This window comes from Poecilia reticulata, linkage group LG18 (genome assembly GCF_000633615.1).
Source record: "Poecilia reticulata strain Guanapo linkage group LG18, Guppy_female_1.0+MT, whole genome shotgun sequence".
Classification (NCBI taxonomy): Eukaryota; Metazoa; Chordata; class Actinopteri; order Cyprinodontiformes; family Poeciliidae; genus Poecilia; species Poecilia reticulata.
The window spans coordinates 3,939,568-3,962,739 of NC_024348.1; the positions used below are offsets into that span (position 1 = coordinate 3,939,568).

The window sequence follows — 23,172 nt, forward strand, 5'->3', positions numbered from 1 at the left end:
TTGTCAAAGCGAAACTATCCTAGCTCTTTGTGGATGAAAACACTGTCTTGCTACAAAGCAGTGCCTCGGTTTTACAAGACTGAAAACAGTTAATTATTTAAATTTCTACATTTTATCTTGCAATTTTCATGAAAAAAACAAATACTGCTCCTATATAATCAACCCCAGGGGCAAGAATTGTACTGTGCAGAAAATAAAAATAAAATTGCAAAACTTTAAGATGTTTGACATTTTCAAAATAAAATAAAGCACTCTCAGCCTCTTTCACTATCAGAGAAGTAATTAAAATTATGGCAAAGGAATCAGCAAAGGTGTAAAAAAGCTTCTAGTGAGGAAACTACTTTCTACAAAAGAAAAGAACTGAGACATCTTCAGTATCGTTTTATGATCATCCCATGCTTCTATGTGTGTCTGCAGACCCTTTGTCCGCGACCTGGAGAGATTTTTGTGCTGCTTCCCTTGTAGCTTTGCAACTTTGCTTCTTCTTCCTCTTTTCTATGTTAAGTGACACTAAATTAAGGCATGTCACTGTAAAATAGCAATTAATAGTCAGATATAATTATCTATCTACTTTTAATCCACACATTTATTTCTTTTTCCTCTTTTTAGTTACTGTCAGTTTTTTTATAATTACTTGGGATGCGTTAGCACCATGTTGTGCTACAGAGTTTCAATCAAACAAATGAAGTCCACAATACATCATATTCAATAAATTATAATATGTATCCCTATAATATGTAGCCTCTGTGTACTCAGACCTAACCATACACAATAGTCTATAAAACACACTCTCACCTATTCTGTAAGAAATCTACTTGGTAAATCTGGTAAACTAAATGAAAGAGACAAGATAGTAGCACATTTTTACCTAGACATTTAAAGTAAATATCTGGCATTAAATGCATGTGCTACTCTGAGTCTCGCCAATATCTTCTTCATTTAATTTAAGATCACAAACTTTGTCATGTCCCATGCTATTTGCAGTTTTATTGTTACAAAATATGGTAAGTATCAATTGGTTTCATACTTTTTCAAGATTCTGTAGTTAAGAAAAACCAAATATAAAGCGTTAGAATTTGTTTCTCTAAAACAGCATTTCATAATGCATGCTTAGCTGTTGTTTACTCCAAAATTTACAACAAGCTTTGGCATACTACTGCAAAATCTGTTAGGATTATTAACTTCTCTTTAGGTTAATGCATCTGTTGAGGTGACTACATGAAGGAGAGTGTATGGATCTGTGATAGCGACCTCTGGTAAACTGGTGGAGGCTATCTTAGTTATTTATATGTTTGATGGATGGATGGAACAATGAATGGATGGATGGACGGACGGATGGAACTTATAAACCAATATTCTTGCTACCTTTTGAAGATGTCCTTTGCTGAATAGTAATGTGTTATGCAGCTGATGGACCAATGAAACGGTTTTGCTACAACATCATGCATCAGTCATGGAACTTCTACTGAATGTAAATCACTAAAGCCATGCAGCATCTAATGCTTCATTTAGGCAATACTGTCAATCTAGACTTACCCACGCTCACTATGTCTGGTACATATTTGTTCAACAGAATCACAACACAATGACTCTAAAGAACACAAATCTCTTGGTTCCCCTGAGGACAAATGTATAGGACTTTCCACAGTGACTTCAGTAGTGTCTGTATCTTTTACAACAGTTTGTCCTTTTTCAGTATCCCTCTGAGCCACGGGGCTGGAACAATAAGATAATAAAGGGGAAATTTTAGATATGATAAAATATTATGGATATCTATAAAAATGCCAATAATGAGCCAGCCAGCTAAGGATGAAATTCTTATCATTCATTGCAAAATGCATCACACAAGCCAAACAAGTTAACTCACCTGTCACTAACAGTCAACAACAAGGGTACATCAGGATTCGAGAGCCACATTCTTAAATGAAAACAGAGTCCAAAAGCAAATATTTCAAAGACGAACCTGGTGGAATAACAAAGAACTCCAAATCACACTGCCATTTCCTAACCCTTTGTCCTGAAGTGAACTTGTTGTTCTTGGTGCCACGTTATTACAGGGTTGCAACAATAGACTTTGAGAAATCTTTATTTTAGATGTAAAACTAGCATAGTAAAAAATACTGTATGATGTTTGGTTTCTATAAATTTGAATAAAATATTATCACACGGAGAGAAATGTTGAGAGCACAAATGTTGGTCCATTGGAAGTTGTGTTTGGCTTTTTCACCTCTCTGCTCTTCTTTTTTTCATGCAGAAAGTGATACAAACATCTCTCAATATTTTTTTAACTTATAGCCAATGGTGAAGCAGGGTGGCTTTGTCTAAATTCACACCAGTCAAACACAATATGATAAACAACAATTCGGGTAATGTTAGTCTTCCTGTGTTTACTCTGTAGATTCCAGTACAGAACGGACCTGACCGCGTCATCAACCCATCAGGTAAGAAAATGGTGACCTCCATGGGTGAGAAATATAACCAGAGGTATGCAACTATTGAAGCAATAAGTTTTTACATATCACAAACAGCAATTATTTATTTAATAGGAAAATTACAACATATTTAGGCCAATATTTTCAACTAATTGTGAACCCCTTTAAAATGTACTCTGGTAGAGCTGTCCTCTTACCATAACTTGAGAATTAAACAATGTGGGTGATTCTCAGTAAAAGGATTGATTTCCTTTCCAAGCTACATAAAAATTTAACAAAATAAATGTAATACATTTCTAGGATTTCCTTGTTTCTTCACTTTTTTATTTGTTACATTTGAAGAAGCAGTAATTCACCAGGTCTGGGTAATTATCATGAATCAGAGTTTTATTTATTTTTGGTATGAAGAACACCCTTGTAAAAAAATATATCATTTGTGTCTATCATATATTTTTATATCAAGCAGCCTCCCATACAGGGAGCTCCTGCTCAGAGTATTGCAGCAGACAAAAACACTTTTCTGGGCTATTGAAAACATAAAAATGAGAGATTCAGGTGCAGAGAAGGAGGCTTCACAACATCCAGCAAAAGCCAGTGCTGCCACCAGGGTAGAGCAAGGTCAACAAAGATGGAAGGTGAGTGTAAGAAAATCTGCAGTCAGTGAAGCAAAGATTTTCAGATAGTTGATTGGGTCAGACAGTTAGTCTAAACTGGCTGATATTTGTTTTATCCTCAACCACTTAAAACCGTTTACCAAAATCTAATAGGAAACAGGAAATGCTAAAGCTTAGGAAAATTGGTTTTACTGATAAATACATTTATAATATCTAATCTCAAACAGACTAAGTCTTGCTTTATTACTCTTCTTAAATAATTAAAAGTATTTTTTTTCAGTTAATTTCATTCCAAATGCTTAAGGACTTGATACATACATTTTAGTTGATTTTGCAAAAAATTTTAAAATGTTAAAAAAGAAAAACAAAATGTTTCCCCAGTGGAGGCTTCTTATTTCAAACAAGCATAATGCTTGAAGTTGGTGAAACATTTTGTTGCATTCATCAGATCTGAGTCAGCTATGGTCTGGCCTCAAACAACTGTTACCTTCAAACTAAGAGACAAGATTAAAACCTGGTTTTCATGTCACCACAGCACAAGATGCACAAAGCGCTGCAGTTTGTTTGTCAAGCAAAACATACAGAATATTCAGAAATGCTGGAGCTACTTATTAAGCAGCCATGCTTTAGTGCACATATACGCACCCTGCTGAAGCTTTCATGAGCTCCACTGCTGATGGTGCATCGTTTTTCCGCCCCGGTGCTGCGGAGCCTGTCCTCAGGCTGGCTGCTGCAGGGCCTGAGCTCTGGCTCTCCTCCTCACTCAGGGTGCTCAGCTGTCTCTTAAACTCTAAAGACAAAGAGAGCAACAAATGAGATTGTACTACATGGTTCAATGCTGATGATAACCATCACTAGTGTCCAGACACTATTTACAGCTTGTGAAAGCGTACTGACCCATGACTTGGTTTTGTTACCTGCTTCCTGTCTACTTGGGGAGACTATGACTGTTTCAAATATGTGTAGCTGGGGAGGATGAGGAGCCCCAGAGAGCAGAGGGGCAGATGAAGGACTATGACAACTGGGTGAGTGGTTCTCTACAGTGATACTGCCATGAGGTCTCCCAGAGGAAACATATCCTGTCTCTCCCTGCTGTTTCTGATCCACAGACTGAGCTGCAGACGAACAGGATGAAACTGGCAGGGAGGAAGAAAAGCATGGATTGAAGGACGAGGAGATGGGAAGAAAAGAAGGGAAAAAAGTATCAACATCAAGCTAAAGTCTGAAGCAGTACTAACAGCATGCAGGGAGGCGTGTAGAGCAAAAGAGATTGATTGATGTGGCATGACCTGTTAATCAATCCAGTGGGTTTGTCAGCAACTGACCAGCAATTTGTCCCAAAGTGAAATGTCCCTTACTAGGAGGAACTGAACTCTCTTTTCCTTCGACAATGTTGTCGGGATTTATCAATACGAGCCCTTTGTGATCATAGAGATTTGGTGAAAAATAATTAGAAAATATGACAAATTGTGGGGAACAATTACACAGAGTGTTTGGAAGGCAGAATATGATTTAATTCCACTTACAAAACTCAAATGAAATCTGAAAAAATGTAAAAGATGGATAAAGACCTGCGGCTGATCTCATGAGCAGCTGAACACAACAGTGATGGGCAGGAACTACAATATGCACATCATGGGAACTGCAAATAAATATCCGTTTTCTGTCATAACTAGACTGTGTGTTTAATGGTTAAATCTTAAAAGGAATGATGCATTAAGCTATATGTGCTTGTTTCTGTGTGCTTTGTTTGCAGATATGTGCTGCAAATCCTGTTTTTATAAAGTAGGTCTAGTCTTTGTCTAATCTATTTTTCACAAAGCGGTAAATAATGTAATGTAAAATTAACATTCAATACTGAATTTCACTGTATATTCCTGTTATTGGTAGCTCTATGGCAGAATGAAAACAGCCTTGTTTATTGTTTCTGAATTCACAGACAAAACAATGAAGCTGTTCTGTTTAGAATAAACCTCCCAAACCTAAATATCAATGACGGTGGGAAATATCAGCAATTCTTTTCAAACACATTAGTCAGCAGTCACTCAGGTAAAGTGTGCATTATGCCACTTTGCAAATTTTAGGAGATTAACAGAATGTTTTAGTAATCCTAGGTATTGAATTTTGTCTAGACTACTAAACAGGCTACATCAGGCAGGGATAGTTACAAATAAATGAGTGATTCAAGTGCAGGCAAGTTTAGACAAAATTAATTGAAGCAAAAAATATTTAATCTACTACGCATCCCACTAACAACAAACACCAATAGCCTGGAGAGAGTTTGGTCACAGCATTACGTATTTCTGTTCCCTGCTCTTTGTGCAGCACCAGAGCTTCTCCTGGATGACTTTCAGAAAGACGCAAAAACTTAGGGGAGAGGGCCGGCTGTGCTAGAGGGGCCTGAAATTTAGGAGACTTCCATTCGGTCTGCCAGGAAGCTAGAAAAGAGGAGCAGGAAAATGGTGGGAAGACACATAAATAGCATAATTCTATTATGTGTCAACAGTCCACAGTTCTTTACTGTGTCTTCATTCTTTTTTTTTACCTCTCTCAGGGGCAGACGGGAGACTTGTGGGCTTAGTGAGGGTACAGCCCAACTCCACCATTGAGGTGGGTCGATCTTTGGGCTGCCTGGAAGCAGGAGGCTTAGGAGGGAAGGTTCTTAGAGGAACTAAGGATGAGGAGCAGAAAGAGGGAAAAAGAAATCTCTGGGGATTCCAGAAAACACAACAGGCATAAAAAAAAGTGTGCAGTAAGAGAAACAGCTGAAAAGAGCCCATGTTTACATGTGACACTTCCTTTATGGTTACAAGGACATTTAAATAATGTTTGGACATGCCAGTGACTTTAAACTTGAATATTAATTGATTCTTAAGTATGTCGAAAAACTAAGAGCAGCCCTGATTGGTAATGCACCCAAGCAATAACAGACATATTATTGGAGTGCAGTAAAGAAAAAGTGAGATTCTTAGGTAAAGTCTAACAAGTCTTTCAGAAGGTGCAGCAATTGGAGAAACTAACAGAGCCTTTTTCTCGTCTACAGAATGTTTTTTGGCTGCCCTGGAACTGCAGACCCCAGCAGGATGTCCTGCTCCAGTCAGCTCCAGACAGCCTACCTGGATGTTCCCAAGGACATCTATGTTCCTTGGGAACATAGATGACTTATCCAAGTAAGAGATTTTGTGACTGGGCATTGTTGTTATAACAAATGAGTGGAACTGAGCTCCTGAACGCAACCCAGTCTTTACCAAATGTTTGTAGAAGTCTTAAAAGCTAAAACTGGCCACAGAATGTAAAACATGCAAAAATTCCTTCTTAAATGGAACATTTCACAAGAAATACATCTGAGACAAAAGGTTACAGTAAGGGGTGAGATTCACTAAAAGTAGGTCTAGTCTTAGCTTAAATATATGCAAATTGTCTGCTGCGTATGGCTTGTATTTGGGTTCCAAATGATGCCGCTTAACAAACCTGTTTGTGATCTGTCATAGAAAGCAGGGAGGTGGGGAGATGGATCAGATGGAGATGAAGACAGAGAAGAGGTAGAGCGGGCTTTAGAAGGGATGAGTGTAGAGAAATACTGGGCCACCACACCATCAGAGGAGAAGGCATCACTGTGGAAGCTATGGGGCCTTTGCAGGGCTAAAATTAATGGAAAATGATAAGAGTATTTTCTAGAAGGTCCTGTAGAAAATAACAAGAAAAAATGAATAAGTGAATCTAAAACACACATAGTGTTAGGGGCAAACTGAACCTGCCTGTTATGTATTTCAGTGGGAAACTTATAATTCCATTGGTGTGTTGTTGTTTTTTAGCACAAAACCAGCAATATAAATACAAGCATATTCATTTTCCAGTGTCTAAGTGACATTAAACAACTTTAAATTTAAAATGGCATGCAGATAATTAAAAAAAATGCTATAATTCTTTCTAGCATCCTTATTTTTTATCTTCTTCCTGCCTTTATCTTAATATTGACTCAGTGCAAATTGTGAATTGTCAACTTTAGAAATGTATATTAATAAGCTATTGATTACTACAACTGTTGTCTGGTGAGGTTGGATCTTTCATGTTGCTATGGTTATCCCAGACAATTAATAACACTAATGAAAAAGCTGTTTTACATGTTTAAGGTGGACTGAAGAACGTTACTTAATATTAATAAAAGGAAAAGACACTAATGAGACCAAATTGTATTTTTTTGTTATTTCATTAAATCCAAAAAACAACAACCCAAAACCTTCCTATGTTTCTATCTGTCTTGACATGTTCCATTTTCTCTGGTTGCTATAGAAAATCTTTCTTTTCAAGCATAGTTTCCAATTATTCATCAATCTGCCACTTTATCCTTCCACCCAATAATCTCTTCTAATTTCTGGATGTGTGACCCAGAAACAGCTCAGCACAGTCACAGGACGGCCGCAGCTGTCAGCGCACGTCTTGGCAACAACATCCCATCACCCAAATAAACCAGGTGTCATGTGACCTGCAGGCGCAGCCTTGGCTTTCTACTAATCTGACCTTCCCAGTTTCATGACACAAAAGTTGTGTTGATAACAGTTTTGAACTGGCTACCACACCAGACTGTCTGAGGTCTAGTGGAGCAAATCTCTGAAGTTGACAAAAGTCACAAAACACTCATGACTTTTGCTTGTATTCTCTGTCCAAGTGTGTGTCAAAGTTTTTTGAGTCTTGAATTTTTGTGCATCAGTGTCGATATTAATATTTACATTCATGGATAATCATGTAACAGATGCTTTTATCCAAAGCGACTTACCACTGAGGATATAACAATGCAGTCAATATCAGAGCTAATTAGAAGGAAGAGCACAGTCAGAAATGATGGTGTAGAAACAGTGTCAGCAAAGCCAAGGGAGCAGAAGATCATCTCTGAAGAGCTGCATCGGTCCAGTTCACAACAACTGTCATCTCAAGGCTAGCTTTACAGCTGAGACATTTATCCAGTTTTACTGTAATGGTAAGAGCTAGAGAGCTGACTGAGGTCACCAGAAAGAAGACTGTAGCAGTTTATCAGACTGGTTTAGAGAGCTCTTAAAACTACCTGAAATCACTCTTTCCAACAGTACAGAAAACATCAAGACAACTGCCAACATGCCAAAGTCTGCCTGTCCCAGCAAGTTCACCCAAAAGACTCATCACAAGACAACAATAAAACTCTCCAACAAAACATCTAATGGCATGACAGGACACACAAGGCTTTTGAGACTTTTCTAATAAGAAGAAAACCTTTGCTCTCAAAGAAACACATTAAGGCCAGGAGATGGTAGAATGTAAACTGAGACAAAGACCAGGACTTCCGGAATAAGCACTTTTGGACTGAAACTGAACTGTGTGGACACTGGAAAAGAAGTCATTTAACCTGAATTAAACACATAATTCTCAGATTCCATGAACAAAACCGCAGACATACTTTGAAGCATAGAGGTGGAAGTGTCATGCTTTGAGGATGCTTTGTTGCAGAAGGACGTGGCCAGGCCACCATCAGAGGGTTTTGTGATCCGTAGTTTTCTGTGTTTATTTTTGAGTTTTTTCTGTGTTCATTGTGATCCTGTGAGTCTCTGTCTCTGCGTCTTCCCCGTTGATTGATCCCAGCTGTGTCTCGTTCCTGTGATTACCCTCCCAGTGTATTTAGTCCCACCTGTCGTCTGTGTTCCTCGTTGGGTCCTTGTCTAAGTTTGTCAGTACGTCTATGTGTCTTAGTCTGCTGGCACAGTTAACCTTGTGAAGTCCTGTGCCGACTTTAGCTCATCGTGTCAGTCTTTTGTTTTGAGTCAGTTGCTGAGCCTCTGTGTTTTCCGCTCTGCCGTGCTGCCTGCCTGTTTTGGACTGTTGAGCATTTTCATTAAATGTATCATTTTTTCATCTATAACCTGGATCCTGCGTTTCTCCTCACCTCCAGCCACCACTACCCATGACAGAGGGTCTGATGGTAAAATGTGCAACATTTTCTGAATTGTTGCACATTTCAGAAAATGTGCAACAATAACCTGAAAAATAATTAAACCTGAAGCAGAACTTGATTCAGCAAACTGTGGAAAACTCAAAACAACCCAGCAGAGTCACCAATTCTCAGGCTGAGAATGTGGAGATGGTAAGTCCTGGACCTAGTCAAAGCCCAGATCTTGATCTTATTGAAATGCTGTGGGACAACTTTAAATGGCTGTCTAGGCTAGATTTTATGGGATATGGTGTTTCCTCAATCCATCAAAATATATGAGAAAACAGAAAAAATGATTATTGGATTTTACCTAGAATTTGACTTATTTTCTAATGATAAATGGAATGAGGCAATACATAATTGTGTGTCCTACTTTTTGAAATGACTAAAACTGGTTGGTTGGATGAACTTTAGCTGTCCTTAAATTCCACATCAGCTTTATGGTTTAGTGACTGAGTTCTTAGGAGAGTGTTTTGTAATGGTTACACAGAGAAAAGAGTCAGAAAATTAGGGCTAATAATTAATTTTAAAAAAATTGCTAGCATAGTGATTTTTTTGTTTTTTTCACTTTGGGCAGCCCTACTTAAAATCCTCTGCCCGTAAAGATAGAGGCACGAACAAAGGACTAGGAGTTTCTGGGCAGATACCTGATCTGGAAGTTGACTGAAAGATTTTTGGAAGCATTGGAGGAAGAACATGTGTAAAGGTCAGCCCTGAGCTGGCATGAGGCCGACCCGGTTGGGTGGGGCTTGGTGGTTGCATGTGAGTTTGCAGGAAGACGAGTGGATTTGAAGGGCCTTCATGTTCAAATAAGGGAGCATGTATGGAGGAAATGCCAGAGGACTTTATCCTGTCCATCCCAACGGTTACTGAGTGAAACGAAAAGATGAGATGCAGGAGGGACAAGGTGAAAGGGAAGTAGGAGGTTTAATGGAGAAGAGTGAGAGATTGGAATGAGGCAGAAAACAAAACAGAGACATTTCACAAAATGAAGGGACACGTATGAAAATGAAAGCACATTTTATATGACAAGGATGTAAAGAAGGATGCTGCAGAGTGAACAAAACATTACCTGTGGGGCCCGATTGACTTTCAGGCCTCCCAGTCAGATCTTGTGCACTCACACTGCAGAAAGCTGGGGGCAGGGAGGTAGCATAAGACGAAGATACGGAACAGCAGAGGGAAGGAATAAAAGAAAGGAATAGTAGTTTCACCAGAATAAATAAAAGCAGAAAAAAAAGTCATACGAGGGGAAGCAAGGCTCAAAGGAAGCAGAAAGCTCAGGGGAATTCTGACCTCTGACCTTCCAGCTTCCACACCTTACAGATTAACCTGGCTGTAAACCCAGACTGCAGACACTCCTTTCTTTTCACTTTAAACTTACTTCATAAGTTGTAATTTAGAAAGAAATAAAAGGTAAGATAACATACTTTGGTGCCTTACCTAAATCAAATAAAACACACAATGAAACATTTTGCTACAGCTAGCTAACCAGAAAGTTTGATAAACCCTCAGAACAGCTGTACTCTGTGCTTGCTAATAATGTTCATAACATAAAACAGCAGTGGATCTCTATGGCTTTTACTACAGAATAACGCATTCTAATTTATTTTATTTTTGAATTAGAAAGCAGATGGGGAAAAATTTAGTATCATATAGTAGCACCAACTCAAAATGTGCAGTATTACCAGCAACATGGATGCTCTGTCCCGTTCCAAAGCTGACTCGTCTCTCTTCGCCTGCCTCATCATCGCTGTCATTAAAGTCGTCCAGATTGCCTATGTCACTCTGCTTCATGCTCATTAAGCTGGCCAAACTTTGCATGTCCTCATCCCTGGAGAAAGAAGAGAGCAAATCCACAGGAATCACTACTCACATCACACATGGACAAACACACCACCAGCTGTGTAAACGACCTGTCCATTGGACATGCAGAGTTTCTACCAGGTCAGGTAGAAGATGTTCAGTTTTCTACAATTTTACAAAATGTGCCTCTGAAGTACAAAGGTAAATACCGACATTTTCTCAAACTTACGTAGCTTTTCCCTCCTTCAGAAAGATGCATGACAGGTTGAGGATGAGCGTGGCTTCCACCACTTTCACAGACAGCGGCTTGAGCTTCAGTGTTATGCTGTATTGAGCTGAGGCGGCACTGGCGTACTTCTTCATATTAACATCAGCTGATGCTAAAACTTTCCTACGGCCTTTTGTCTCCTGAAAGAATACACAAAGACTTTAATTTTGCAAACAAATTCCTTCTTTCTTGAGATAAACTAGGTCAAAACAAGACAAGCCCTGATACATACCCAAACAGAACGGAAACAGTAAGTAAATAAGTAAAATTTTATGTATGTAGTCCCTCTCAAGATAGCACCAATATTTTGAAATCCACTCACTAATGAACCGGGAGCCAAAGAAGTTACATTATGGAGTTACATGACAACATTTTGAAGATCCAGTCAGGGGCCTAGCAGCAGCATTCTGCAAGACTGATGGGGAGGTTTTGGTTAAACGAGTGTAAAGCGCATTGCAATAATCAGAATGAGATGAAGCAAAAGCTCGAATTAAGATTTTCTGGATGAGAGGCAATGGGGTTATGTTTGGCGCTATTTTTCAGGTAGAAACGGGAACAAACCAGACTTAACATGATATTCCAGGGCAAAACCTGAGTTGAAGATTATCCCAAGGTTTCTAACCGAGGATTTAGCCAAATAACCTAGAGGCCATACAAAATCACTTCGAGAGCCACAAATGCCCCCTGGGCCGCACTTTGGTCACCCCTGGTTTCATCTAAGAATAAGATTTAAGTTGCAATTTTTGATATTTTGGGTTTTAATAAGTTTTCAGTCTAATGATTGTACTTTTTTTTCCTCCCGTCTTGATTTTATTAGCAACCTCAGATCCCTCCAACAGTCTTGGGATCTGGTGTCTATTTCAATCCCACCCGTGGTAATCTTAAAACTGCCCACTCCCATGAGGTTTGCGTTGAGTCCTGCGGGATCCAAATCCCAGTGCAGGGCTCTAGTGTGGAGGACGGAGTGGACTGACTGCAGTTCTGACCTCAACTCCATTAAACAGCTCTGGGATCAGCCTGTACATCCTGTTCTTTACATAAAGACATGGTTGAAACGTAGAAGTCAACAGCAGAAGAAGCTGTCTGGCAAAGGCACAGAGGATATGGAAAATCTTTCATGGACATAACCCATAATATGCTGAACTTAGTAAATCTACCTGCATATGCATTTTCCTTACAAATGAGGCACCACTAAATGGGGAAGTAAAGAGGCTTTCTAAAGGCATGAGATTTATTGCAAAGAAGAATTTTGACAAAGAAATAACACATTGCCTCACATTTTACTTCAAATTTTACTTTGCTAAATGTTTCCATTGTCAAATACTGAAAGCACAGCTGCCTCATTTAATTTGTCAACAGGAACATGAATTTTGAATTTTCTCACTAGCGAAGGAACACAAAATGTACACTATGTTTCATTTACTTTTAAAGATGCCCTCATAGCAAAATGCTTTAAAAGCTGAACCAGTATTGTACTCACTGACCAAGATAACAACTCACAGTTTTCAATTCTGATCTTCAGTATTTTTCTTTGAAAGGTGCAGGAGGTATCTTTTATAAAAAATATGGTTTTTTTTTACATACAGTTGTCAATATGTCTTAATAATATAATGAGACAGATAATTCCTGAACAAATCAAACTCCTCTGTCTCCTCCCAGCGGTCCTACAGCTATCTGCAGAAACACACCACTCCGGGTCGGAAACAACCAATCTGAGCCAAGAGCAATGTGTTAAAGTTATCAATCAATCGCGTGTACGTGGTGCTAACACTGTCCCCTGTTCAGTATGTTCAAGATCAAGATTGCTGGTGTGCTGTAGCTGTGCTAATGGTGGAGAAACAACCTGACTTTACAGCCAAATTGTGGTGTGGGCATGTTTAACAATGTAATAAATAATGAACTTACATTTTCAATGACAAAAGTCCAATCTTTGTCTTCAAACTCTTCAGCGGTAGGCTCCTGTTGGTCAACAAAGCATAGTAGCTGTCTGTCAGGTAAATGATTCATAAATCCAACAAAATTGTCATTATGGAAGTCAAATACTTTCTCAGTAGAAAATAAAGCCATACCTTGAAGAGAGTCACAGTGATGTTTAAACTCTCTGGAACCTGCCAAATGACCAGACCTCTGTATGGGTTCTTTATACCAGGCTGCCAGCTGTGGAGCTAATAGAAAAGAGCAACGGAGAACTCAAATGTCATGCAAGATGAATATAATATGAACAGCTTTATTTATTCCCTTTACAAGAAAAATCATGAAAGAGAAAGGAAACACAGAATTCAGATATGACATAGCCCTCTTGAGGACACTATTTTTGGAGAATGAATTTAAATTACACTACCACCTTTAGATAATTTAACTGATCCCTAACCCTTTGTTATAATTGCATAGTTAATATTAATATTATTTCCCATATTGTTAGCAATTTGTAAGTACAAGCCGCAAAGGTTTAATGAATAAGAAACATATTTTTTGTGAATAGTGCTGTTATCCATCCAATTTTTAATACACTAATCCTTGCAGGGTCATCCAGGGGTCATCAAGTGAGAGGCGGCTACGCCCTGGACAGGTCGCCAGCCCATTGCAGTAGGTGTACAATTTAACTCAATTTAGAACAATATTGTGTTACATTATGCTCGGAAGAAGAAATTCCAAAGTTTCAAGTTGGAAAAATCAATAGAAATTAGAGGTGGACCAAAATTAAAACTTGGCCAGATTTTAATATCCGATATTAATGTTGCTATTATAGATGCTAACAATTTTTTTTTATATTATATTATGTTTACCAATATTGTATATATAATATATATTTGACTACCCATTTGACACCTTAAAAAATTATCACACTGCTGACTGCATCAGTATGACTATCACATGACCACCGACCTCTTCCACTGCCCCTCCAGAAACAAATAAATATCCCCCAGTTTTCTGCATCAGACCGATACCGCCATACATGACAAATATTGTAACAAACATGACAAATATTGCCCAATTCTGATGTAGATGATGATCATGCATCCCTAGCTGAAAAAAGCTATTACATCCACCACTATGATTTTTATATAAACTTATTCATGTGTGATTTTAATTGCATCTCTCATTTAATGGAAATGCTGCAATTTCAAAATTGTGTTTTTTGACATTACTGGAATATTAAAAAACTTTGAGCAGATTTGTAATGGAAAGGGAGCTAGAGTCTAAATGTACAAAATGCAGAGAAGCACATTATTACTGACAATTCTACTACTATTGTCACTACATAGCAATTAAATCTTACAAGTTTTCCTTCATGTAACTCAAACACATGAGGTGTGACATCATTCCAATAAAAATGTTTTGACTTCCAACACGTCTGGCTCCAACAATGAACAATGACGTGTTATCCAGCTGGTGAAGCTCATGCTACTGGCCAGGTTAGGGCTTTGTAGAGGAGTTTTAATACCACAGCAGGCAGCAGTGGTAATGGTGACTCTAACCTTGGTGCTGTGACGTCTGTTTCTTCTGATCCACATCACCCTCAGTTTGTCTGGTTGCCTACGTGACAACAAAAAAACACACACAGTGTGACATTACAACAAGCATTAATTTTTACATTAGTTAATGCAATTTTACATTAATTAATGCATTAATTTTTTTTCACCTTACATCAACCTACCATTAAGTTAACCCTAAGCACATTACAATGCTGCATTGTTATGAATTTGTAACTCGGGCTGTCAAACAATTACAATCTGATAAATCATAGGGTTTCTGTGAATTAATAACGATTCATTAACTAATTATTTAAAAAATTAACTGAGTTAATGAGTTCAAAATGTTTTTACTAGGACTGTCAATTGATTAAAACAGAATGTGACAGGAAGAACATGGCATCTTTTCTCATATCTTTGATGCTTTTGTATTTACCACTGTTTATATTTTTTTTATTTGTTCATGGCAGCGTAGTGTTGCTTCAGTTGTGAATAATTGTATGTTAAAAAATGTTTTGCTACAATGTTCTGTGGACAACAGTAAAATCATTTCGGTATTCTTCCTATGCTCTCAGCGCTGCTGTGCTGCAGCAGCACAGAGCAGCGGTGAGTAGGAAGACAGGTGGACAGGAGAGGAGAGAGAGAGTGGAGCTGCTTTCAGAGATAACTTTCGTAAGAAACAGGAGATCAGCCCCATAGAGATACAGCTGAGATGGAGAAATGTTCAAACTTCATATCACTTCCAAAAAGTACAGAAGCCAGGGGGTTAACTGCACATTTTAAAAAATTAACTGCATTAAAAGAACAGGAATTAATCATTTTGACTCCTGTGTTTGTAACATCCATCCATCCATCCATCTTCTGTACCCCGTTGACCCTTAGTGGGGTCAGGAGGGTTGCTGGTGCCTATCTCCAGCTAACGTTCCGGGCAAGAGGTGGGGTTACCCTGGACAGGTCGCCAGTCTGTCACAGGGCAACACAGAGACAGACAGGACAAACAACCGTGCACACACACACTCACACCTAAGGAGAATTTGGAGAGGCCAATTAACCTGACAGTCATGTTTTTGGACTCTGGGAGGAAGCTGGAGTACCCCGAGAGTACTCCGGCAGTTCTACCAACTGCGCCACTGTGCATCCCTGTTTGTAACATATTATGAAATTATTTCCACAAAATGTGGACTATTTCATTACTACATGTAATTTGGAAGCAACATTTAGGTCACTTAAGTGATATGTTAATATTTTTCCACATCAGTGAGAACAGAAGACATCCTGCTCAAAGTTTGACACAGGCCATTTAGGAAAGACAAACGTGGAAGAATGCAATATATTCAAATGGGACCAAGCAAGCAAAACAACCTGTGTGTGTGTGTGTGTGTGCGTGTGCATGCGTGTGTGTGTGTGTGTGTGTGTGTGTGCATGTGTGTGTGTGTGCGTGTGTGTATGATGGAAAAATCCAATGGATGGATGGATGAATGGATGGATGGATGGATGGATGGATGGATGGATGGATGGATGGATGGATGGATGGATGGATGGATGGATGGATGAAAGTGTATACATATTAAATCAAAAATAACCCCAGAGAAACAGCAGAAGCAGACTTGTAAAGCTCCCACTGTGAACCTTTGGAAGTATATCACGGTTCTCTGGGTAAGAGTTCCCACACCCCATGGAAACAACAGCTGATGTTTATATTCCAAAAACAAACGCGGAAGTAATGGCCACGCAGGAGAGAAGTACCCATTTGTCAACATGTTGTCATCATCTGAGTAGTACTGTGAGGAAAATACGAGGGTCCAACAATACATTCTTTCATTCTAGTTAAACTACTTTCTATACAGTCACTGAGGGAAACTAAATGATCAAGACTGAGTCTAAAATCAAGAAGTGCGCTTTACCCCGAAAACATTTCGGTGTCATCTGATGCATTATTATTTAAAAGCTCCAACGTCCGCCTCGCTTGTTAAAGTGTGGGACAGTAAGGAGAAAAGATCCATGTCCATACGTCGGACTTTCGGATCAAGCGGTAAATGGATCCCTGACGCCTGGCAGCTCTGGTGACTACGGAGTGCTTCGGGTGGAGTCCCTGCATCCCTTTCTGGTTACGTCTGTCAGTCAGTCCCTTTAATGTGTGTTGAATAGAACCAGGCACACAGAGAGGAATGGATAACCTGCATTAGGTCCTCTGTTTAACAAATGCCAACATTAATACACTTACCATTTTTCTGTGCATTCTATTACGAGTTCTTGAAAAGAGGCAACAAACTGGAACTTTGACGCCCTCTTCCCGACTCGTTGGAGTCTTTTCCAGACTGAAGTCATGTCTGAGTCGATAGTTCCCGCAAAGAGGCGATTCAGAGCGGCATAACAGCGCAGAGGGCGCAGACCCCCGCTGCTTCACCGCCGGGACGAGGGACAGCGACTCACCCGTGTCGAAAAACACTCACGCGCCTCAGGCAAGTCTGGATTCGCATCAAGCTAGCGCAGACTAACTGGAGCACGCGCGTCGATGACTTTCAAAATAAAGTTCTTATGTGCCTGTTTGTCCTAATGTCAGGTATCTCACACACACAGGGGTATTTTGGAGGTAGCGGCTTGGGAAGTAAGCACACAGTCATGGTCAGTAGCTCGGTAAGAACACCAATATGGTGTTCTGTAAGATTTGATGGTTATTATATTAACCCTCAATAATAATAATAATAATAATAATAATAATAATAATAATAATAATAATAATAATAATAACAATAATGATGATGATGATGATTATTATTATTATTATTATTGTTATTATTGTTGTTGTTGTCATACTGAATATCTGCACTTCCAGTCCTCCCATGTAGTTGTGTAACTTGACTTTTCTATCATGAGCTTTAAAAGTCACACATATTGTAACTTCCCGTTGTGCAGGAGTAAGTAATAACGAAACTGGGGCGTTATGCGAAATTCTAAATTAGTACCATAAAACAGAAAACAAAAAAGAGAGACAATGATAACAAATCTTCTATGGATAAAACAATGACAGACTGCACATGAGGTTACTTGTTGAATAGTGTTTAAAGTAATACTTTCTAGTTTAGCTTCACTTTGAAGGGTCGGTGTTTTGTGTACACATGTTAAATTAGTAAGTATATAATTAGAAACGTTTATAACTGTTTCATTCATAAAAAAGTGACTTGCTAAAGACAATTGGAACTAAACCAGAACAAATAACAGGGCCTCACATAAATAGTGCTTAGAGGAGCCAATCAGATGTTAGTAAGTTTCCATGATGTTCTGCTGAGGGTTATTATAAAGCAGTGAATACAAAAACAGAAATGATCTCTGAACCAGTCTGAGAGCATTTCCCGTGTCATGAGTCCAGTGTCAGCTTCAGGGACTTTTTCAAGTCAACACTGAGTTTATTTTTATCCCTCCACGTTATCCTGAGCAGCTGGGAACATAATGCTGCTTCTGAGAGTACACAAGAGATAAACAATGAGGAAAAATCTTTTGAACATGAACTTATAATATCTCTTAACTCAGAATCATACATTGATCTGTAGGTTTACTAAGTAAAGTCTCCTGAGAGAAATCGAAAGATATTGGCCGTCTTTGTAAAGGTTATACCATTTAAAAGTTCTATGTTAAACCTTTTTGATGATTTTTTTTATCAGTGTGTAATTTGCTCCATCTGTTCTTATTATTGCTGCAATACAAGTTGGTGATTAGTTGTCCAGGTTTTATCTGCCATCACATAGGAACAAAGGCAGTTAGATCAAACAGCTGATGAACCACAGCTTCATTAAGTCATCATAAAATACAGGTATAGTAGCAAATAGCTTAACATTTATCAGAAAAAGAGCAACAATGACATGACTGAACTTTGTGTACATCTAAAAATACAACTCCTAAAACTACTTTAAATTTTATTTTTGCTTTTCTCAAATGATCCATAACCTATCTATTCCTGTTGGTATAGTTGGTGTGACCTTTAAAACCAAATTTTTAGATTTTCTACTGTAAAAATAATAAATAAAAACGTTCAATGATGCTGTGTGGATAAGCATTTCACATTATTCCTGCATTCAATTCCTTGTTAACATAAGATCAGGGGATAAAATGCTTTTTTTAACAATACATTTAAAACTGAGTGTATAATTTCTGTTTGCAGTGCTTCTTTTTTGGTTTCTTTTTTTCAGATTTAATGGCTTTTATTTGATAATGGTCAGACAGGAAAGCAGGTTGTGGAACATATCTACATAGAAATACTATGTTGATACATTCCAAGTGAAGTGAAAGACAGTATAATCCTCTGGTAATCAGTCTGTATGTATCATAGTATTTATAATCTTGGAACACTCACAAAACTATAATTACTGCTGATGTTAAGTCACACTGTCTGGTCCTAGTGCACGTTCTCCCAGTAAACAGCCTTTTCCCTTTGCTCTGAGGTTGTTAGTGAGGGAGCAAATCCCCTGTGAACGTCCCTCCTTTCTCCTCGTCTCCAAACACATTTTCATGCTTCCTCACTTAGAAGCAGCTGGAACTGGGCTGCAGAAAATCATGCAAGCAAGAAACAAAGAAGACTGGAGAAGGAGGAGTATTCCAGCCTAGTCTTTATGAGATTATGTTTTTCTAGCCAATTTATACTATGGTCAGTTTATTTTCCAGTTGTTCTTTCTGAAATTCTAACAGGATTAAGTGTTATTAGACTGTAATAATACTTATGCCCTAATGGTTATTGTGTGTTTACTATCAAAATTATTCCCAGTAAATATATTCCTAATATTTCCTCTAAAGTAAAATTTGCAACAGTTGTTGGTAGCTACCCAAGTAAAACACATATCAAACCAAATCGGAATATATCCATCCATCCATTTCCTGTACACCATTGTCCCTTAGTGAGGTCGGAAGGGTTGCTGGTGCCCATCTCCAGCTTACGTTTCGGGTGAGGGGCGGGGTCACCCTGGACAGGTCGCCAGTCTGTCGCAGGGCAACACAGAGACAGACAGGGCAAACAACCATGCACACACACAAATTGAAATATATTTCTCTACAAATTATTTTATGAAGCAATGAACACAGAGTGAAAAAGATGGGCAAAAAAGGCCCAGAAAGTCAAGAAACCAACTGAAGTCTGCTCGTCTGTAGAAATCCTTCTTTCTGTAATATGCAAATGAATATCAGCTAATGGCCAAGAAAAAAAAAATCTTATTATTGAAGTATTACTCACACTGGTACAGTTGGTAATAGGAAAGAGACAGTCACAAAATGGTCTTACTGTTGGAAAGTATTCAAAAGCTTCATACTAAATTTCTAAGTGTTATAATGAGGACTGGAGCCAAACTCCAGTGAAATTCTGCTAAGAACAGAATTTCACCATAAATCGACTACAGGCTGGCGCACTTAATACGATTACTGACAGAGGAGTTTGAAGAATCATCTAAAGAGTTGCTCTTTTACTTATGAAGCCAAAGAGCTTCATAAGTAAAGCACTCAACCACTTCTATGTACTGCACAAGACTCCACTGGTGGTGGAAGCAAATAATCTTTGGAAACTGTCCCAAGGACTGATTGTTTTTTTGATCTGTCTTTGGAGAAATCTAACGACAAATTACAGGACCTTTTTGGAGAGTAAACTACAGAGAAACATGTAGTTGAAATTAGAGTAATAAGATCCCAGTGGTATCACGCTTCACATTTCCATCTATAACCTTTGTAAATATAGCTTGGCTTATCCGGACACCTGTGAGCTGTCTGTCAGCGGTACCAAGAGGGGGACAGGAAGGACAAGCCAACATTAATACATGATTAAAGTTAGAAAATAATAAAACCCAGATTCCAGCTTCTGTGCAAAAAAATCAGAATTTTTCTTCTTGGATTCAGGTAGGGTTCTAAGGGTTCAGCTGGGGATCCTGAGGTGGTTGGACTGCCGAGGATCAAGCCTCTTAACTGACTGCATGAGAGATGAAAACTGGACGTTTGGCTCCCCCCAGTCACTGTCTTCTTCTCTTAATCTGACTTGATGGCCAAACAGTTCATTATCCCTAATGATGTAATTTTCCTTCTTGGACCTTACATCTGGACAACACCGCTCCGCTGATGTGTCCACTGGCTTCATGAACTGGAAGGACTTGAGCTTCATGAAGAGACAATCTGTTTGTTGGTGGAAGCCATATGGTTACTGCTTTGAAATAAAAAAAAATCCCATACCAAATGGAGAAAAGGATGGACAGATATGGCAGGCCATTTTATTATAAAAGCAGCTTCACCACACTTACATTCCAGATATCTAAAATTGGTTTATGACTAGCCATATTAGTTGATTAAGATTCTGTTTAGTATAAATGGTGTCTGATTTACCATTAAGTTGTATATAGACTTCAGTTCAAGGGTTAGGGTTACCATGTCCTGGTAGGTCAGCAGCTCCATCCTCTCTCCATGATCAGACAATGAACTGATCAGAGCTTTGGGAGACGGTCAGACCTCGGGATATTACTGTGGATTCTAACTCTACTAAACCTCTCCACTATGCTCTCCCTGACCTGCTGCTGGGTTCATGATGCTGGTTGCTCACTAAGGTTCTTAAAGAAACATTTGAGGCACTAACAGCTGTATTTTTGTTGAGACTAAATTACACAGACTTCTGAAGGGGATTAGCTCCACTGGGTTTTATTTAGGAGTATCAGAAAAATATGTATCGGTAGATACAGTCATATTCAATCAATTAGAGGACTGAAAGAACCTTTTGAAAATAACCCTTAAGTGGATAATTAATATATGCTTCATAAAGCCCACATTTCTGACCATTATAAAAAATATCTATTTTTTATGATCTGATGTAATATTCAAATTTTAGATGTCATGTTTTCATTACCTGTAAGCAGAAAATCATCATAATTAACAAATTAATCAAATCAAATTTATTGAATTGGTATATAAATAACTGGGTCACTGTAGAGAGCTTTATTCCCAAGTACGTGAGAGTTTGAAACACAATTTTGTAAGAATTTTCCTTCCACTTTACCAATTATTCAGTAGTTTACAACAAAGTTCCAGTATGATACAGTAGAGTTTGGGACTGTAACGTGGTAAAAGGTGAAGGTGTTTAGAGGTTGGAAATAGTTTTGAAAGGCACTAGGTGATGTTATCCTACCAAAGATCTACACCATCATTGTGCTTTCGGCAAGTCAAGGAGGTGACCTAACAGGACTGATGACTTCATGCATGAGCTACACCGTGTATGTTGTGAGCGATTGGCAGGTTTAGTGGGGTCGGGAGGGTTGCTGGTGCCCATCTCCAGCTAACGTTCCGGGCGAGAGGCAGGGTCACCCTGGACAGGTCGCCAGTCTGTCACAGGGCAACACAGAGACACACAGGACAAACCACCATGCACACACACTCACACCTAGGAGCAATTCAGACAGACCAATTAACCTGACAGTCATGTTTTTGGACTATGGGAGGAAACCGGAGTACCCGGAGAAAACCCACGCATGCACAGGGAGAACATGCAAACTCCATGCAGAAAGACCGGGGCCGGGAATCGAACCCAGAACCTTCTTGCTGCAAGGCAACAGCAAGAAGGGGCTGTACCACTGTGCAGCCCCTATGGACTGAACTTATATAGCACAAATACAAAATTTTCTCAAATTTCCACTTTGGTCGGAGTTTTCATAAATAATTTTTAGTGAAAGTAAAGTTTTCATGTGGATGAAAGGCCAAAACATATAGAAATATATTTTTTCCCCAGATATCTGGTTACATGTAGACTAGGTTTAATTTGTGGTGTATTTAAAATCCTGACAGAAAAAAGTTTACATTTCTATTTATGAGAAAATTGTTGGATGAAAAAGTGATTCTAATATTTCACAATTAAGTGAAATGCAAAATCTATATGCAGTAAGATTTATATTTTCCTAATTAAAGCTATCATTCCAAGTTTTCACTCCAAACTTACCGTAGATCTACCTGAAAGAAATAAACTATGCAGTGGAGAGTTGAAAGGTAGAATTGGAGAAAAGGAGAATCTACTGCAGCACAACCTCACATTTTCTCAAATATCCTCTCATCCCCCTAATCCAGTGTTTTTCAACCTTTTTTGGSCCAGCGCCYCCCTAGCCTTTATCCAGGTCCCTCACCGTCCCCCACCAAAGAATTTGCAGGCTACTTTGCACTGAACATTATTTTATTATTAATATTACTATCACTATTGTAGATGTTTTGATTATTATGCCTGCTTCTGTATTTATCATCAAAAATAATAAATATAATAATATAAAAATAATACAGGCGTCTATGAAAAATGCAATGAACATTCAAGTTAAAATCGGTAGGCCTAACAGCAGCCAATCAGAGTGGAAAAAATATTCTTATTTTGTGTCATTTTCTAGTTGTTAAATCTTGCACAAAATGAGCAGATAAAAGATGTACAGCAATGCCAGTTTAAACTTTGAACTATTTGCAAAACAACTGAGTTCTGCAACATTAAAACATGGATAGAACTGTAACTACATTAATCATAACTCTTCTTCTCTTCTCTGTGCTGCCTTCAGGAGAATGGGACATCAGAGTATCATCCATAAAATTTCACCCACATGGCATTTATTGTGCAAACCAGAGCTTTCAGTGG

The 23,172-nt window shown here is 38.5% G+C and overlaps 1 protein-coding gene across 4 annotated transcripts in view; it reads right to left on the reverse strand.

Moving 5' to 3' along the window:
- The window catches only part of ehbp1l1a (EH domain binding protein 1-like 1a), a 30,221-nt gene extending 13,201 nt beyond the window's left edge, over nucleotides 1–17,020 (reverse strand). Inside the window, exons 1-15 of one of the 4 annotated variants that reach the window (XM_017310564.1) lie at nucleotides 16,777–17,011; nucleotides 14,559–14,616; nucleotides 13,149–13,244; nucleotides 12,985–13,038; nucleotides 11,041–11,219; nucleotides 10,694–10,839; nucleotides 10,078–10,140; nucleotides 9,653–9,874; nucleotides 6,518–6,688; nucleotides 5,592–5,717; nucleotides 5,344–5,484; nucleotides 3,964–4,182; nucleotides 3,692–3,836; nucleotides 1,868–1,918; nucleotides 1,537–1,716 (exon numbers count right to left, since the gene is read on the reverse strand). In XM_017310564.1, coding sequence (XP_017166053.1) covers nucleotides 1,537–1,716; nucleotides 1,868–1,918; nucleotides 3,692–3,836; nucleotides 3,964–4,182; nucleotides 5,344–5,484; nucleotides 5,592–5,717; nucleotides 6,518–6,688; nucleotides 9,653–9,874; nucleotides 10,078–10,140; nucleotides 10,694–10,839; nucleotides 11,041–11,219; nucleotides 12,985–13,038; nucleotides 13,149–13,244; nucleotides 14,559–14,616; nucleotides 16,777–16,880 — 1,955 coding nt within the window. In that variant the 5' untranslated portion in view covers nucleotides 16,881–17,011. Of the gene's footprint in view, nucleotides 1–1,536; nucleotides 1,717–1,867; nucleotides 1,919–3,691; nucleotides 3,837–3,963; nucleotides 4,183–5,343; nucleotides 5,485–5,591; nucleotides 5,718–6,517; nucleotides 6,731–9,652; nucleotides 9,875–10,077; nucleotides 10,141–10,693; nucleotides 10,840–11,040; nucleotides 11,220–12,984; nucleotides 13,039–13,148; nucleotides 13,245–14,558; nucleotides 14,617–16,776 lie in introns of all 4 variants that reach the window. The other 3 variants (XM_008435077.2, XM_017310565.1, XM_017310566.1) reach the window with 3 other exon arrangements.
- Nucleotides 17,021–23,172: the final 6,152 nt, after the last annotated feature.